The 19,185-nt window shown below is 58.1% G+C and overlaps 1 protein-coding gene across 1 annotated transcript; it reads left to right on the top strand.

The window, feature by feature from the left end:
- Positions 1–488: 488 nt before the first annotated feature.
- On the top strand, positions 489–8,759 carry MYMK (myomaker, myoblast fusion factor; the record flags this gene model as incomplete). The annotated part of the gene is made up of 5 exons (XM_082614151.1): positions 489–623; positions 4,229–4,343; positions 5,202–5,350; positions 7,853–7,969; positions 8,610–8,759. The coding sequence occupies 5 exons, from the start codon at positions 489–491 to the stop codon at positions 8,757–8,759; spliced, it is 666 nt and encodes a 221-aa protein (XP_082470277.1).
- Between the last annotated feature and the right edge of the window lie 10,426 nt (positions 8,760–19,185).

Below are 19,185 nucleotides of genomic sequence, written 5' to 3'. Positions count from 1 at the left end.
GAAACTTATCTACAGGGTCCTTTTAGTGATTAGAATCGGCTGAACCTGGGGTTCTCTAACCTCTTGCCCCCTGTGGACGCGTGACTCAAGCAGCAGAGTCTGCTCTTTTCTTATTCTGGACTCCTGAGCACCTCGGGGAGGGGCCGGGGGCCAGGATGGAAAGTGGCTGGACATCGGCGATTGTGCTCATGGGGACTCTTCTCCGAAGTTTCTGCCTCAGAGAAAAGAAGTACCGTCTCCTTGAATCAACAACTCTGACCTATCCAAAAAAAAAAAAAAATCAGAGACAAGTGCTGATCACATGGTACATCAGCTGTTGAACCCTCTCCATGTGCTACTGGACATGTGTGCGCACACCCCTGCCTCTCTTCAGGGCATTTAAACCACAGCTGCCACCGGAGCCCCTGGTGGAAGGAGCGGGCCTTCTCCCTTTCGCTTCTCTGCCCTGGAGACCCGGGAGGCCGGCACCTACCTCTCCCCACCAGCCCATGGGGACTCTGGTGGCCAAACTGCTCCTGCCCACGCTCAGCAGCCTGGCCTTCCTCCCCACGGTCAGCGTTGCTGCCAAAAGGCAGTTCCACATGGAGGCCATGGTCTACCTCTTCACCATGTTCTTCGTGGCGGTAAGTCCGGGAGCCTGGGGATAGGACCCACCCAGGGCCCCCTCCCAGAGACGGAAGACAGGGGCTGTCTTTCCACCACTTTGCCGTATTGGGTGATGAAGAAAAGCGATGATGGGGAGATGAAAGAAAGAGCCCAGAGTCCAGGAGAGAGGGCTCTGGGCCCCCCTTCACCTTCTTGGACCTCAGTTTCCCCAACTGTGGCAGGAAGTCACTCTGGGATTGGTGTGAGTGAGGCCAAGCCCACAGTGGGTCAGGCACAAGCCCCTCCAGGGTCCCCCTTTTCTTGCCAACCACCCAAGGCTTCTCCTGGCTCCAGCTCCCCCTCTTCACCCCCGCGCCCCCGCCCCCACTCTCCCTGGTACTCCAGGCCCAGGAGGGGGCTAGCAGGGCTCAGGGACCGTGTAGGGCCAGGGGAATCTGGTTCCAGGATTCTGCAGCTGGCCTCGGTTCAGGAGGGCCTGCTCACGTCGGCTTGTCTCTCCTTCTTGGGGCCTACGTCTCTCTCTGAGTCCTTCTTTCTCTTTCTATTTATATGTCTGGCTGTCTGTCTCTCTCCCTCTCTCTCTCTCTGCCCCTCCCCCATCTCCCTGTGGGTCTCTTTCCCTCTGTGTTTCTCATATTGGCTCGCTCTGTGTCTGGTTCTCTCTTGATTTCTGGAGCCATATCCCCACAGAATTTACTCTCTTTCTAAATTTCTTGGTGTCCCTCCCTAGCTTTGCTGCCCTCATGTGTCTCTCTGGCCCTATCCATCCATCCTCTAGCTTCTGTCTGTCTGTCTGTCTGTCTACTTATCTATGTACTATCTCTCTAATCAGTCATCTATACATGTATCTAATCAATCACCTCTCTACCTGCCTGATCAACCATCCATCCATCCATCCCCCCACCCATCCATCCATCATCTCTCTACATCTTAGTGCCTTCCTGCCTCCCTGTCTGTGAGCCTCTGAGGCTCCTTCCACCCACCCTCACCGCTGGACCCCCAGAGGGGCCCCCCTCTCTTTTCCCCCATCATCTTCCATCAGACCCAGCCTTGATTTAAACCCAACTCCCTGATGAAGCATGCTCGGGGGAGGTGAGGGTTCCCAGATTCTGTGTGGCAGTGCCAGCCCTGCGTGGCCCCCCCAACCCCGGGCAGCCCCCCTCCCCAGGCAGCAGGGCCTCCTGGCTCATTCAAGGAATCTTGTCGAAAGCCATTTCATTTGCTCCTCGCGGGACCCCAGCTTGGGTGAGGGCCAGGAGGTCTGCCCGGCAGATGAGAAACCAGAGCCAGGCAGACAGGGGGCTTCTCTGTGGGTACAAGGGCCCAGAGCCGGGGAGAGGAGCCGGGGTCTTGTCCTCCAGGCCTATGTTCGACCCCACCCCCGAAACCACAGTCACCGCCAGGCCACCCCTCCCCACCGGGGCTGAGCTGACCCCACAGCTGCCTCTGCGGCTGGCCTCAGAGGCCCACCCAGCCCTGCCCCGCCCAGCCAGAGTGGCAGGGACAGCTGCGTCTGGTGACAAGTGTCCCCGGTCTAAAGACACACTCAGGCCCCTTCTCCCAGAGCCCCCAGCGGCACCATCGCCACTTCTGCCTCCTGTGTGGAGTCTTCTGTGTTCCCACCGGGACCGTCCTGTGACAGCTGCTGGACCCGGGCTGTGTGTTGTGTCACGTGGAGTCCCCTGGCCCACTCCACGGAACAGGGGCTCTCGTCCCCATTTGACAGGAGCCCTCCACCCCAGCCCTAGGGGCAGTCAGCCGCTTGTCAGAGCTCATGGCCGGGACCTGCCAGGCTGGCCTCTGGAAGCCATGCCCTCTCCTGCCAGGCGCCCAGCCACCTGCCACCCATGCCCCCGACCAGCACCGCGCAGAGCCAGGTCTGCTCGGTCGGAAGAGGGAGGGAGGCCTCGCAGGCACAGGGGCCGAGGGCCCACTGCTGCTTCGCCCTGCTCCTTGGCAGGTGGTTCCCCCCTGAGTCTCACCTGCCCCACCTCTCCAGCAGGGGTGAACCGAGGGCCTGGGGGGAAAGGCCCCTCCTGGGCCAGCTCTCCTTCAAACCGCTCCAAAGCCTCCCCGACACTGCGTTCATAGGCAAACGCTTGGCCGATGGTGAGCCAGCTCTAGGCTGGGACGAGGCGGGTGACAGGGCACAGCCCGCGTCCAGAATCTCACAGTGATTAAGCCTTTAATCGTACATCGTGGTCTGTGCTACGTAAGAGAGACAGTGGGTTCAGAGATAGCAGGGCTCAGCTGGGCGTGGGGGAGAAGTAGTCCTGGAAGGAGCAGGAGGGCAGGAGAAGAGAATCCCTGTCACTCACAGGGCCTGGCTGCCTGCCAGAGCCCTGGGGAACAAGTGTCCTTCTCCCTCCTCTATCCTGGAGATGTGAGCACCTTGATCGTGCCCCACCTGAAGCTTCACTTTGCCGAGCTAAACAGTCATATCCACTGCCTGATTCCTTTCCTCCAACCTGTTCTTTGCCAGTGGCACTTCAAAGGGTGCAGCATCCAAAGCTCAACTCAGCTCTCCAGCGGGGTCTGACCAGACAGAGAGGAGCAGTACCATCTCCTCCCCTGTTCTGGACACTACATCTCTGTTAGTGCCTCCTAGGTGCACCTTAGCTTTAGTTCACGTGAAGTTGCAGCCAAGTGGAAGCTCTAAATCGACCTCAACTTGCTCAACTCACCAGATGACCCAGGGCTCTCACCCCCCCACACCCGTAGCATCCCTGGCACCTCCAGATGTGGGTTGCTCTCCTGCACGCCTCTCCATCCAGCTGAGCTGGGCTAACCAAGAGTCGACTGTGCTGGTCTCCAAGCTTGTTTATGCCCTTGAGCTTGTCAAAGTAATTATATCATGTCATTAAATATTACTTAAAATGATGAAATGTGTAAGCGAAAGGAGACGGTTGTCCAGAAATAAGTTGACAGCTTTGAAAATACAGACATTTTGCTTTAAAATTACTATTAAATTAGGTATCTGGCAGACAGCTCTAGGAGTGTGGGGGAGGAAGGGGGCAAAGAGGAGGCTGCATTCAGCACCTGCCCAGTGAGGGGGGCGCGGGGGTGTCTCTGCGATCTGTTCTCACTTTAGAGAAACAAACTGAGGGCTGCAGGCAGGTGATTCTCAAAGCGGGCTCCCTTCTGGCGGCATCCCGAGATCAGCCCAAGATCCTCTTAAAGAAGCAAGTCTCTGACCCCCAACGCCGACCTGCTGACGGGGCAACTCACAGGGCAGGCTCAGCACCTGAGTCTTCGCAAGCCCCCCAGGGCTTCAGATGCCCGGGGGTCAGAGGGGTAAATTGTGGGAGAGAAGGCCCCACTGGCCTGTGCAGGGCAGACCGGTACCCAAGGAAAAAGGCTCTGGTCTCAGCAGACCTGGGTGTTGAGGGATATGTAGATCACATGGGAGGGTCCTCACCGCGGCGGGCTTCATCCGCAAGACCCTATGGGGGAGTAGTCCGCTGCGCCCCCGTGTTTCAGATGGGGAAAAGAGCCATGGGGCCATTCAGTGACTTGCCCGAGGTCCCAGCTCACGGGGCCGTGGCTCAGGGCCCAGGTCTGGCCCCAGGGCTCCAGAGCTCTCCTCTCCCTGCTGACCGACCATCTGTGGGTCTCCCGGCAGCTCTACCACGCCTGCAATGGGCCCGGCCTGTCGGTTCTCTGTTTCCTGCGCCACGACATCCTGGAGTACTTCAGCGTCTACGGGACGGCCCTGAGCATGTGGGTGTCGCTGATGGGTGAGTGGCCGCCCCCGGTAGCCCAGCCCTGCGCCCAGGACCCGGGTCCCCCGCCACCCACCATGCACTCAGCCAGCCGAGCCCGCTGACGGCCTCCCCGCCCCCTCTCATCTCTGAGAGCCCCCTTCCTCACCCTGAGGTTCAGAGTGGTGCTCAGTCTGTGAAAAAGTAGGCGCAGCACTTAAGTGCCTTGACTCCCATTTTCCGTAACCTTTTAAAATTGCACATTTAGTAAAGGCTTGTTTTGACAGACTGAGCAGAGGCGTACAGAGGAAAAAAGGAAGCGCCCGGCCCACTCCTTTTCCCCCGGAGAACCGCCGCTCGCGGTTCAGAGTTTGCGCACCCAAGACTGTTCCTGAGGCTCACACCCAATTTTTAGCTCGGGTTTTTATGAAGATGGGATCATTCAAAGCCACATGGTTCTGTGACTGTTTTTCACTTACTGTGGACTCGTGGCGAAGTCAGGACGCACGGTCCCCATGAGACGGGGGGACTCCCTGCTACGGGCGCAGGCCTGTGAAGGACCCAGATCTTTCTCATATCTCAGCTGTGGTCTTTGTGTCTTCGTCCTAGTGGTCCCATGGGAGAGACTCCTTCCCGGACACCCGCACATTGATCTCTGTGTTAGAGCAGCTTCCTGCCAGCCTCACCCAGGCTGCTCTGTCCACGGGAAAGCAGCAGCTGGCTTGTCCTTTAAAACCAGCTGCAATTCAGACCTTGGGGGGCCCAGGCTGGGCCACGGGGTCTCCCTGGCTGAGGGGACACCACACCCGGACCCCGAAGGGAGGGCCCGTGGGGGAGCAGCGGCCAGGAGGGGCACGGGAGGCCCCTCACCTCACCCGGCTCTCTCCCTGGCAGCACTGGCTGACTTCGATGAGCCCAAGCGGTCCACTTTAGTGATGTTTGGCGTCCTGACCATCGCTGTGCGGATCTACCATGACCGCTGGGGCTACGGGGTGTACTCGGGCCCCATCGGCACAGCCGTGCTCATCATCGCGGCCAAGTGGGTGCGTACTGTGCGAGCCGACTGTCAGGGGCACCCTCCCCTGACGGTGACTCCTCCACCTTGGGGTCTCCATCTACCTCCCGCTGCGTGGGTTGGCAGGCTGGACACAGGGCCTCAGCTAACACGTAGAAAATGACCGTCGGGTGCCCCAGCCATGCAAACCGGGTTTGTTTTACGTCTGTACTCACTAGCTCTGGACCTGACCCCAGTTACTTAACCTCTCTGCCTCAGTTTCCATATCTGTAAAGTGGGTGTTACAGTCCAGTACCTACCTCATAGGGTTGGTTCTCAGATTAATTGGGATAATGCATCGTAAGGACTGGCACAGAACCTGGTTTCTAATGTGCTGAACTATTTATTCTGGTCATTATTATTATTATTGAAGAGAATGGCTGGTTTAGAGATGCAACATCAATCGGAAGTGGCCTGGGTTAATCTGGGAAGACGTCCTGGAGGGGCTGAGGCTTGAGCCTGGTTCAGATGAAGAGGGAGGCTGTGTTGTGAGGTCGACCGGAAGATGGAACTGCTCGTGGGCATGGAAGCAGCCTGAGTCAGGCTGATGGCCCTTCGCTGGGCACCCAGGGGCCTGGCACCTCAAGGCCTTCTACACGTGGTCCCCAGGCCTCCCCGCACCCTCTGTCATAACAAGGCCCTCCTGGCTGCAAGGACTGAAACCCACTCAGACTAGCCCAAGTGAAAGAGGGATGCTCGGGCAGGGTGCACCCAGGCCTACTTGCTGGGCCCCCCAGGGCAGGGAAGGAACTGAGCCTTGCAGGGACCAGAACAAAGCCCTGGGAAGCAGGAGGGCAGTTCTCAGGGGAAAGAGGTCGGGCTGGGCAGCTGGTGCAGAAGGTGCAGACTGGGGAGGGAACATAAAGTTCTGGTGGTGAGCTTTCCAAACTCGCCCCACTCCTCTCTCCGCCCAGAGAGCGGAGGATTTAGCTTGCCAGTTGGTTGGTGAAGAAACCAAGGCTCAGAGGTCAGCAATTTAACAAGAAGTCACGGCAGGACAAGCGTGAGGCCAGGTCCTGACTCCAAGCAGAAGGGAAGGAGCCTCTTTCTCACCACATCTTGGGGAAGCCAAGCTGGCCCCGCGCTGACCCAGGAGGCCCCTCGGAGAGGGGCGGAAGTGTGCTGGGGTCTGACTTGTCTGGACCAGGAAGGACCACGTTAATTAACATTCTGGAATGCGTAAACACAGAGCGCTCTCGGTGCTGATAATTCGCTCCCTCCCTGGCAGGAAGTGGGATAAAGGCTCCGAGTTGTGCCCTGGAAGGCCGATCCTCCAGCAGACCTTGGCCAGGGCTGAATCTGGGCTGGATTCTAATTAGCCAGAAGAGCGGTCACTCGCCAGTGTCCCCACGAAGCACCACGGGAACCGAGAGGGCTTCCTGGCTCCCTGCATCTGGGGCTCAAATTGTGTTTTCTAGACCATTAAATGTGGAGTTTATTTTGGCTTTTCAAGGGCAGTTGCTTCCTGGAATGAGGGCTGATTTTTCTCCCGGAGGCTTGTCCCTTCTTGAGCAACTCTCAGGGACAGGAAGTGGAGAGAGATGGGTGAAGGGGCTGCGGAGCGGGGCCCGGGTGCCACCTGGGGCAGGGTTGGCTGGAGGACAGCTTCCGGGCCTCAGCCGGCTGCCCCCAGAGTCACGCTCCCTTAGCTGCACCCACACACCACCACGACATTGCAGGTCCTGATTCCTCATCAGCAATGGAAAATTTCAGAAAACTGAAACAGCAGGCATCGTTTCAGAACTCATTTGGTGACGAAACCTGCCCTGACCCGGCATGAAGCTACTCATGGTCTCTGTGTGATCCGCTGGTGGTGGTGGGGGGGGTGCGATTATGGGGAGCAGCCCTACCTGCCGGGGCATCCACCATCTACGATGTGTGCAACCGTTTACCTTGCTGAAATCCAAAACATCCTGTGCGCTGAAAGGCCTTGGCCCCAAAGGTTTGGATTTTCAGGATGTGGACCCGCACTTACTTCATCTTTTTAGTGTATGTGAACCCACGTATTTAAACTCCTACTTGAGCCTTACTCTAGGTATCAGCATCTGAGGAATGGCAGGTTTCACACGCTGGTCGGGTGTGTCTAATAAATGCTACGATGAGTCTGTCGACTCTGAAAGTGACTGGAGGTCTCGCAGGGATGGCCACACTCATCTCCCACCCACCACGGCCATGCTGGCGGGCAGGTTCCACACCGCCAACCCTTTGCTGTAGATAACCACGTGTCTGGTCCCCTCGGGTTCTCCTCTGGCTGGAAAGGGTGGCCTTCTTTCACCCCAAGAGGCAGACGGGGCTGGGGGTCCCTGTGGGGTCAAAATGCCCAGGGCATCCACAGCCCATCACCCAGGTGGGGTCTCCCTTGGGTCCTGCAGCCGTTGGGCCAGATGCATCCAGGCCTCTCCCTGAGCCCCATCTCCCACCTGAGGATGCCCAGGGTGCAAGTGCCCAAGGCTGCAAACTGAGAGCGTTCCCCTGGCCCCTCTCCCCACAGCTGCAGCAGATGAAGGAGACGAGGCGCCTGTATCCTGACAAGAGCGTGTACACCCAGCAGATAGGCCCCGGCCTCTGCTTTGGGGCGCTGGCCCTCATGCTGCGCTTCTTCTTTGAGGTACCTGGCGGGGGACTGGGAAGCAGCCCACCCACAAGGGCTCCGGTCAGCAGGTCAGCACCAGCCTGCAGTGGCCGGGTGCTGAACGGGGACACGCCCCTCCTGGGGGCTCCAGCAGCACCCCACTCCGGGGCATCCCTCCAGTCACGGTCTGGTCCTACCCTGGCACCCCTGGCATCGCAGGGTTGTGTCGGGGGGGCAGTACAGAGGACTTGCATCTGATGAGGTGCACAGCCCGGAAGGGGCCTGGGCCAGGAGGCACGCCTGGAGGAAGGAGGGAGAGGGGAGACGGGGAGAAGGGATGTGCTGGGGGAGGGGGGAGGGAGGAGCCCCAGCCGCATCATGAAAGGCCCAGTGAATTGGCACAGACCTTCGGTGATCTAGGGCTTTGGTGGAGGGAAAGACCACCACGGGCTGGACAGTGAGGGGAGGCTTCTTGGAGGAGAGGACTTGGCCAGACTCCCGAGGACAAGCCAGGGGGTCGGGGAGGAGCCCCTGTTACTGGCAGGTGCCATGTCATGCCAGGCCCGCAGCCGAGGCACAGAGCCGAGGACCCAGGGCAGGGCAGGGGCCGTTGGAGGGAAGATGGGCTTCAGGGTGAGGGCTGAGGCCGCAGGCTGGTCCTCCTTCTCCCCTGCAGGACTGGGATTACACCTACGTCCACAGCTTCTACCACTGTGCCCTGGCCATGGCCTTCGTCCTGCTGCTGCCCAAGGTCAACAAGAAGGCTGGAAGCGCGGGGCCCCCCGCCAAGCTGCACTGCTCCACCCTCTGCTGTGCTTGTATCTAACTGTGCATCCCCGGCTCCAGGCCCCTGCCCTGCCCCATCCCAGGCCTGGCGAGAGTCCTCCGTCCTTCCCGACCTGGAGAAACGCCCCTCCTCAGATCCTGAGAGGTCTCCAGGGCTGTGGGAAGCACCCCGCTGAGGCTTCTTGAGAATCCACTTACTAGGTTTCTACTGGGTTCTAAGCACCATGCTGGAAAGAAAAGAACTTTCTCCCTTCTCCTAGGCCAAGGTCCTGACGAGTGGGTATGTCTGCAGAACCCTGGAGCCAGCGTCTCCCCCAGCCCCTTCCCTCTTCGCCCAGTCCCAGCCACAAAAGGGCTCTGCCGCCACCCCAGTCCCGTGTGCTCCCCACGCCACCTGTCTTCCCTTGGAAACAGGTATTCCCACTCCTGACCTCTGCCCTCAGGCTCAGTGCGCCAGGGCCAGCGGGGCCACTCTGTCCCCGCCCCAGGCCTGCCTGCCCCTTGGCGTCCCTCCAGCCGGGTCCCTGAATCAAGCCATTTCCATGTACTGAATGCGCAAGCTCTTCACACTCGTCATTTCAGCTAATGCTCAAAACAAGTCGGGGATGATGGCATATTCGAGGCCCAGAGCCAGACCCCAGCCCCCTGCCCCTGCTCTGACACCACACCAGTCACTTTGCTCTGGAGCTACCCAAGCAAGAGGTGGGAGCGCCCTCAGGGCCTTTGAGCTCCGGCCCAGCGTGGGAAGGTGGGCCTGGGTGCCAGGACCTTGAGCGGAGGCCAGCGGGCCCCCCGGGCTGGCCTCACGGGGCAGGGCTCGCCTTCCGCCGAGGGCAGAGGTCAGCCTGCTCCCAGCCGGGGCCTGTCTGCACCGGCCCAGGGGTGCGGGCGGGAGCAGGCCTCCCAGACATCACCTCACAGGCACTAGCCTCCTGCTTGCAGAGCGATCCGGGCACATCTGTCAGGCAGGAAGTTCCCTACACCTGTCTGGGGCCTCTTCGTGTTTCCAGACGGTGCAGTTACCCACATCCGCACCCACCGCGTGGGACGGCCCAGGATTTGTCCTGAAGTCACCTCCTCCACACGTTGGGGCCCGGAAGGGAGCTGGCTCCAGCACCGAGGGCTGGGGACAAGGCGGACCCGTTGACCGGGGCGGCGTCTGTCAGCCTCCTTGAGTGCCCAGCTGTCCCATGTCTTAGGGCCCTGGACACTGGCAGCCTCGCCCCGGCTCAGCCCCTTTCTGTCCCCACAGCCTGTTAATGACAGAGCAGCCCACCAGCAATCAGGGTCCTCAACAAGCCATGGGGCGGGCGGGGGGCGGGAGCTGAGACTTCACAGCTTCAGGGCCATCACCCAGACCTGTCCCCACGGGAGGGCACGGGGCACCGAGGGGCCTCTCCACCAAGCAGCTCTGTGCCCGGCGAAGGGGGTGCAAGTGCTGCCTCGATTGGCTTCTGGTCTTCTTGTTGGGGTGTGAGCACACACATGCTCACACAGACGCACATGTACACGCCACGCACACATACACATGAAGAGACCTGGGCCCTGTACCAGGGACTTCCCCTCTGGTCCCGTCTCCCATACCCACAAGAGGAGACTCCTGTCTCAGCACCAGGTGGTAAGGCAAGGGGCAGACTCTGGGGCCACGGTGGGATGGTGGGAGCCAGGGGGCATTACTCCAGAAACGGCATCTGCGAGGTGGCTGGTCTCCTCCCACCACCTCCCTCCCCCAACCCCACCACCACCACCTCCCTCCCCCACCCCACCCCCTCCCACCACCTCCCTCCCCCAACCACCCCACCACCACCACCACCACCTCCCTCCCCCAACCCTCTCCCACCACCTCCCTCCCCCAACCCCCTCCTCACCCACCACCTCCCTCTTGCCCCCCTCCCATCCCCCGCAGCGAGTACCCCACCTCCAGCTCTGCGGCACATGGAAAGTTGGAGGCCGCAGATGCTCCCGAGCAGGGAGAGGCAAGGGGCCCGCCAAGCCGTAAGGGCTGCACCAACAGGCTGCTCACTGTGGCCGCGCTGATTTATGCGGCTGTCTGGGAGCCTGGCCAAGTCTGTAAGTCATGGACAATTAGGAGGCGCACTGCAGCCCTCAGCCCTGTCTGCCTCTCGGGCTCCGGGCCCGACTGCACCCCTCCTGAACAGGGTGGGCCCCCACGGAGACCCCTTGGCGGGTCCAGGTACAGGTCCTGAGCCCACTTTGCAGATGAGGACACTGAAGGCCAGGGGTGTTGGCAGCTGGCCTTCATCCCTTGGACACTGACCACTGAGTTGGTGGCCATGCCCAGGGTCTTGCCAGTCACCCCAGAGGCATCTTCCTCTGGCTCAAAGGCCCACTTGGCATCTTGGGGGCTCTGCCCAAGGGCAAGGAGGGGAGTGCCCAGGAAAGGGAACGGAAAGGGAGGCAGCCACCCCGAAAGGTCACCCCGACACCTCAAGACTAACAAGGGCCAAGGGTCACGGTCTTCAGACTCAAACACCTCCGAATCCCAGTGTCATCAAGCCCTGGGGTCTTCCTGTCCCTGGAAGCTGAGACTCAGGCACCTGGTGCCGGGAAGCACCTCTGAGGCCATCCTGGGCTCCAGACAGGACTGCCCTCCCCACCGAGCCCTGATGGGGGAAGGACCAGGGGCCCCTGAGTCCCGAGATCTCTGCGGCTGAGACCCTGAAAACGTAGTCCTAGATGTTACTGGAAGCCTACAGCAGTGCTGTGCAACAGAGCTTGCTTTAATAGTGGAGAGGCTTACGCGTCCTGTACGGCGGTCGCCTGACACACAGGCTGGTGAGCACTTGAAATGTGGCTGGCGGAGCTGAGTCTTTAAATGTCAGTTGAGTTTAATGAACTGAAATGTAAATAGCCACATGTGGAGGGTTGTAGATGAAATACAGGATGCCTGGTTATATTTGAATTTCAGATAAACAATAGATCATTATTTTGCCTCAGTACGTCTTAAATTTGGGATATACTTAAGGAGACATACTAAAATATGACTCACTATTCCTCAGAAGTTCAAATGTAACCCAGCGTCTGGTATTTCATGGGGCATCTAGCCCCTGTGGCTAGCAGCTGCCCATGGGGCAGCACATCTACAGAACACAAAAGGATGGGCAGCTCCCTGGACACGCGGGTCTGGGCATCCTGGGTGAAACCAAGCGACACAGGCAGAGGGGCTGCAGCGCCCAGCTGAGGCTGTGGCCTCGGCGTGGTTGGTGGGGGACGGGGGCGGGGGGCGCGCTGGAGCCCTGCAATAGCCTCCCTGGGCCTGGGCCTGGCTTCCAGACCCTGCAGGGCAAGAAGAAGAAGCAGCTGATGCCCTGGTCCGAGCACACACGAGCCCCAGGCGCAGGCACACGCCCCCTCCCGGCGCCCACACACTCCGAGCCCCAAGGGGGAGGGGGGGCCCACACCTCCAGCAGCCCCGGTGGAGAAGTATTATAAACATTTACAACAAGTAGACAAAACAGTCTATTGTAGCGACCCCTCCGCCTCCCCTAGGAGCTGGGGTGGGTGAGGTTGGCATGGCGGGGGGAGCGCTTGGGCCCCCGCCAGGACGTCCTCTGTTTGCACAAGCGGAGGTGTTTTCATCTGAGGGCAGTCTGCGTGCTGTGGCCTTTGTCGTGTCTGCTACTGAAATTTCCTCTCTCTGTTATTCTCTTCCCCAGTAAGACCATCTGAAACCCAAAACTTTTATTGCCCCTTTAAAAAAGGCTTTACAGCTCCCCATCTGCCTCATCCTGGTCCGCTCTCGGAGCCGCTGTGATTGTAATTAGGGAGGCACGCTGGGCGCTGGGCACCGTGGTAGGAATTCGTCCTGGTCTCAGCCGCAGGGTCTTGGCGGGAGGAGCGGCAGGGAGGAGGGCCAGGTATGTGGGCAAGCCCGATTCTGCAGAGTCAGCTGGAAGCCCCGGGGTTGGCTGCTTCGCTGGCGAGCAGAGCAAGCTGAGCACCCTGGTTAGCAGCGACCCAGGGCACGTGCCACCTGGGGACCTGGCTGCTGTCCCGCCCACCTCCCCGAGGCTCTGTGCCCTGGGGCCTGGCCCTTCCCATCTCTGCACCCGGATCCCCCACCTTTGACTGGGAGCGGCTGCCTCTCCCCGCCAGGCACTCAGGCCCGTTAGGGTGAATTAAGTCAGAGGCTGGCTGGACTGGAAAGATCCTGGGAAAGTGAAAAAGGCAGAAGCAGGAGGCAAGAGGCGGGGCCGGGAGGAGTGGAGGCGGGGCCGGGAGGAGTTGGGGGTGTCAGGGCCTGGGCTGTAGTTCTCCCGCTCCGGCCCCAGGCAAGTTCGCTGCGTTCTCCCAACTCCTCTATGCGTCAGTTTGTCCGTTTGTAGTAGAGCCACTTCACATGGGTTTTGCCAAGATTAAATGAGATAATTGAATACAGAACACTAGCAGAGTATTTTTTCTTTTAAAGATTTGATTTTATTTTTGGTTGCGTTGCGTCTTCGTTGCCTAGAGAAAGCCCGTGCGCGCGGGCTTTCTCTAGTTGCCGTGAGCGAGGGATACTCTTCGTTGCGGTGCGTGGGCTTCTTGCAGGGCTTCTCTTGTTGCAGAGCACGGGCTCTAGGCACACAGACTCAGTAGTTGTGGCTCGTTGACTTAGTTGCTCAGCGGCATGTGGGATCTTCCCGGACCAGGGCTCGAACCCGTGTCCCCTGCATTAGCAGGCGGATTATTATCCACTGCACCACCAGGGAAGTCCCTAGCAGAGTATTTTTTAAATGGCCTTTTTTTTTTTTTTTTTTTTGTGGTACGCGGGCCTTTCACTGCTGTGGCCTCTCCCGTTGCAGAGCACAGGCTCCGGACGCGCAGGCTCAGTGGCCATGGCTCACGGGCCCAGCTGCTCCGCGGCATGTGGGATCTTCCCGGACCGGGGCACGAACCTGTATCCCCTGCATCGGCAGGCGGACTCTCAGCCACTGTGCCACCAGGGAAGCCCTAAATGGCATTTTTTTTAATGGCATCAGTGTTACTTTCATTATCAGTGGTCATGGGCAAGCAAGGGAGTCTCTAGAATGTAGTAGAGGGACCCTTACCCTCAGGGGACATTCACCCTCAAACACCCCCATTTGAGAGGAAACAAAATGCTTCCAACCAAGTGCTTATTATGGGTGAAGGAATTAAGCAAGGCAGGCTGCCTGGAAGAGGCAGGTTTGAGACTGAAACTAGAAAAGCCAAGTGGACGGAACTGTGTGAGCCTGCAAACACGTGGCTGTCTGTCCTCGCCTGTGAGGCATGCTCTGAGTCTGACCGTCCCCTGTGTACTGACCATCTCCCTGAGCTCCTGCACCTTTCCCGACAGCAGCAAGAAAACCACCGCTGACCCGATGGAGAGATGATGCCAACGGCTGGGCTGTCCCTGCTTCCACTGCTGGCATGAGTGCCTCTAAAACGGCTGAAATGCATCTCAGGGGGCTCCAAGGAGCTCCGGTTCTCTAAGTCTCAGTGCAGAAAGAATTCAGTGACAGGCAAAGTGATAGATAAGAAGTGATTTATTAGAATAGGACACTTGTGAGGCTTACAAGTGGGCAGGCAAGAGGGTGCTACCCCCGAGAATTTAGTGGGCTACTGTTTTATAATCAAAGGAAAAATGGGGAGCGGGAGAGGACCACCTGCTTCCTCACTGTTGAGTAGACGTCAAGCTTCCATGATCACCTCCTCTTCCATGTCAGGCAGAGAAGTTTTCTTGTCCCTACGTGGTCAAGCCGGGACTGTCATGGCGCAATGGAAATGAGCAAAAAGGCAGGAACACATACTAAAAATGGTAAATCATCTCAGGTTTCAGTATAATGTCACCCTTTCCTTATACTTTTGTTTTTCGTGTGGGCAGAGGAGCGTGTCCTAGGAATCAGTAACTTACTGACCTCACTGCACAGGATGTGGGTCTCATTCCACCACTGTTTTATTGTTTTGGAGTTTGTCTCATGCTTCTATTGCATGGTTTTGTTACTAAGCAAGTCTGCTTGGCTTTGTGGTTAAGCAAACCTGCTTTCTTGAGTGATCATTAACTTACAGGGGTCTCCTGAACTTTTCTTCTTTACGTAAAATCCCCTAGTGGGATTACCTATTTAATCACCTGCTTTGTCCCTTTACCATGTCTCTCGCACCAGGACAAGAGAGACGATTTGGCCTGGTGACTTCAAGGTCCAGAGGTGGAGGAAGAAGCCGGCTGCCCTGGGCCCAGGTTAAATGTCACCTCCTTCCTGGCTGGTCACCAAGCAGGCTTCTCAGCCCCTCAGATTCACCTGGGACCAGCCAGACCTTCCAGCTCCCACAGTCTAGCGGGGGCCACAGAGACAGGGATGAGGAGTGAGGGATGGAGGTCAGGAAAGTCTCTGCAAAGGGGGTACCATTCACTGACCTGAAGGAGAAAGGGGCGGCAGTCCAGGGGGAGGGTGAAAGGTCAAACAGGGTCCATCTGGGAACTGCAGGGCCCAAGTGCCCGTGGACGGCTTCGGGCGGGGCTAAGTGGCAAGTGGGTGGGCTGGGTGCCCACGGTCCAGAAGGCTGTCGCTGCTGTGGGAGAATTTGGGGAGGGGGCCGCCTCACCATTGGGTCCCACTGCTGTGAGAAGGTGGGCAAAGTTTGGGAAGCAGACCAGAGGAGGCAGCGTGGGTCCTGGCGAGGGCGGAGGAAGGGAGTATGGGGGACAGGGTGGCCCTGAACAAGGGCCGGCGCCCCTGGCTGCCCTCAGGCTGCAGGAGGTGTGTCTGCATGCTCAGGGGCTGGAGGGGGCTGCCCTCATCTGGGAGGGTTGTCAAGGTAAGTTGTCCAAAGCTTTCGAACAGCCCACTGGTTCTGTAAAGTTGCGTAGAGTCGAGGTCACCCCCAGTGTCCTCCGTCCCTTGTACCCCTGCATCCTTTGTGGGGTGGAGACAGAGAGGTGAGGCACCCAGAGGGCAGCGGGCACCACACACGCCGACATCCTGGCCAGAGGGGCCAGGAGGCGTCTGAGACCTCCGGAAGTCTGGGAGCTCCGTGCTGGCCAGAGCACTCCGTTGGCACCCAGCTCCCCGCGCTTGCCTAACAAATGTAGGTCAGGGCTTCCCTGGTGGCGCAGTGGTTGAGAGTCCGCCTGCCGATGCAGGGGACACGGGTTCGTGCCCCGGTCCGGGAGGATCCCACATGCCGCGGAGCAGCTGGGCCTGTGAGCAATGGCCGCTGAGCCTGCGCGTCCGGAGCCTGTGCTCCGCAACGGGAGAGGCCACAACAGTGAGAGGTCCGCGTACCGCAAAAAAAAAAAAAAAATGTAGGTCAGAGCAATAAATGGGTGGGTTTTTCTGTGTCTGCCTTGGCACGGGCAGGCTCACGGCTCCTGGAAGAGCCCACACGTGATAAATGGCTAGCCTGTGACCTCCGAGGCTTTAGCTTGACCCCTTGCGGACCTGTCCCCCATGAGCAGGATGATGGAGCCCAGGGGCCAGGAAAGGGGCTGGCTCTGCAGTGCCCACTCCCCAGGGGCCATGTGACCTTGGGTGACCTTCAGCTCCCAGCACCTCTAGAGGCAGGGACCCCTGCTTATCCTGCTGGGGCCACCCAATGGGATGCTGGAGGAAACGGCACCTCCCTCACGGGACCCCACTGCAGACCACCCATCTTGGCTCAGGAAGGCCTGCAGAGGCGCACAGGACCTTCCATCCACCAGCAAACAGGCGCCATACTGTCGAGCACCACCCACCCACGTGCACTGTGGAGAAGCAGAGGATGACAGCTCCATCCAGCCCTCAAGGGAGCCCCTTTAGCCAGGGAGACTGAGGTCCCCAGCCAGCAGATGGCTGTGACCACCCCAGGGCCAGACTGAGCGGGCCGCAGGGAAGGAAAAAGCTAGCGCGTATCTGGAACTGTGCCTCTAGCCTAACTACCCGCTTCTCTCCATTCAGGGAAGCTGGGCCCCTGGTGCCTTCACTGGGGTTGTTTTCCTAAAAGCTCGGCTAACAGGGCTGCTGGCCTAGAGCCCCAGCCGGAGGCAGGCTAGCGGGTAGCCGTGGCCACATCTGGAAGAGGTGTGGCAGAGCCTTGGGCCCCCCACACCGAAGCCACCAGCCTCAAAGCAACAACTGATAAGCTCCCGCCACCGGCTGCGGCTCCGGGAAGCTGCCGGCCTCACACCGACAGCCCTGACTGCCAGGGGTGGGCGAAGAGGGGCAGAGGGCACGGGGGCACTCTCTGGCCTCAGGCCTCTAGCCGGTTCCAGACATCACCTCGCAGCAGGGCCCAAAAGGTGAACTCAGAGGCCGCCAAGGGCTGGCTTATCTCCCCCGCAAACGCCCGCTCTTCTACAATGGGCTCCGAGATGCCCACGTCCTATGGACGGTCGTCATCACCCCCGCACTGGGCTCCACAGCCTGGACGGGGCTCGCACACCTGTGATCACCTCCTCGTCCTTATGCCTCCTGGCCATCACCGTGCACAGACTGGAAGACGGAGGATGGATGAGTGTGGGTGTATCTGAGATCTCGCACTGATAGATTTGAGACGTGACCCCGTCTGGTGTGGGGTTTCCCAGTCCTGCCTGCTGCCCACTGCACTTCACGGCCCCCCTTGTCCTGCTTCCTGATGGCACGGAAACTTCACTGCAGACCAGCTGAGCCACTGGGTGCTGCATCCTGCTGTGAGAGCTCGGGGAACTTGGCTGTTGGGTTCATGGCCCCAGTTGCGCACGGGTGACTCCCCCGCTGGCTGGGGGTTCTGGGCCGTCTCCCTCATGTCTGGTGCAGGACTGATTATGCAGGCGGCACCCGTCAGACAGTGCGTGAGCCAGAGAGGAAGCACGAAGGAGAGTAGGCAGAGGGAACAAAAGGCCAAGCACTGGCTCTCACCGCGCCTTCCGGAAACTTCCACGTGCTGCTGTGCATATATTGACTCTTGGGCCGCTCAACCCTCTGAGACAAGCTCTGTGCTCGCCCTTGTTTTGATTTCCACAATGATGTGTTCTTGCTTAGTTGCAGATAAGGGGATTCTCAAGCTATTTTACCGTTGTTATTATTACAGATTTCTGACTGGTCCTGAGTTCAGCCAATGCTTCAAAGTGGGCTACAGTCACTTTATGGCCCAGTGTGTGGTCAGTTGCCCTGTGGGAGCCTGCAAAGCATATTTGCTGGTCACATTCTAGAGGAGTCCATCAGATCCAGCGTGCTGGTTGTTTTATTTAAATCTTCTATATCCTTACTAAGTAGTAGCTGTCAATTATTGAGAGAGGGGTAATAAAGCTCCTGTTCTGGAAAGGACAGCCTTTAAAACAAATGATGCTGGAACAAATGAATGTCCACAGCAAAAAAAGGAACCTCAACCCTTATCTCACACCCTATCCCAAAAATTAACCCCCAAAACCAGAAAGCTTCTAGCAGAAAACATAAGAGAAAATCTTTGTGACCTTGGGTGAGGCAGAGATTTCTAAGATATGACACCAAACATGTGATCCATCCGAAGGAAAAAAAACAATAAATTAGACTTCATCAAAATTAAAAACTTCTGCCCTTCAAAAGACATCATTAAGAAAATTAGAAAGACAAGAAACAGACTGGGAGGAAATATTTGCAGAACGTATACATGATAAAGGACTTGCATCCAGAATATATAAATAAAATTTCAAAGCTCAATGATAAGAAGATAGACAGCTCAAGAAAAAATGGGCAAAAGATTTCAACAGACACTTCACCAAAGATTTATGAATGGCCGATAAGCACATGAAAAGATGCTCAACCTCATTAGCCATCAGGGAAATGCAAAGCAAACCACACGAGATACCACTTCACACCATCTAGCATGGCTGTAATCATAGTGACAACATTTCTTTTTCCTTTTTTAATTTATTTTTAGCTGCGCTGGGTCTTCGTTGCTGCGCACGGGCTTTCTCTAGCTGGTGAGCGGGGGCTACTCTTCGTCGCGGTGCGCAGGCTTCTCATTGCGGTGGCTTCTCTTGTAGCGTGGAGCACGGGTTCTAGGAGCGCGGGCTTCAGTAGCTGTGGCACGCGGGCTCAGTAGTTGTGACTCGCGAGCTCTAGAGCGCAGGCTCAGTAGTTGCGGCGCACGGGCTTAGTTGCTCCGCGGCATGTGGGATCTTCCCAGACCAGGGCTCGAACCCGTGTCCCCTGCATTGGCAGGCGGATTGTCAACCACTGCGCCACCAGGGAAGCCCATAACGACAACATTTCAGACAGATAGAATCCTCCAATTTCTAGAAGAGGTAAAACTAGAGAAACGGAAACAGATTGGTGGCTGCCTAAGACTGGGGGTGAGGAAGAAAGACTTGGCTACAAATGGGCACAGGAGAATTTAGAGAAGGAGCTTAAAACTAGATTGTAGTGAGGGTTACATACCAATGTACATTTACAAAAACTGACTGAATTTAATACTGGTAGATTTATGGTGTGTAAATTATATATCTGAACCTGTTTTTCAAAAAAATCTCCCACCCCAATGGTGGATTTGTTAGTTCTCCTTGTAGTTCT

This window comes from Mesoplodon mirus (assembly GCF_964341445.2).
Source record: "Mesoplodon mirus genome assembly, chromosome: 1".
Taxonomy (NCBI): domain Eukaryota; kingdom Metazoa; phylum Chordata; class Mammalia; order Artiodactyla; family Ziphiidae; genus Mesoplodon; species Mesoplodon mirus.
This window is presented reverse-complemented; position numbering and strand designations above follow the sequence as displayed.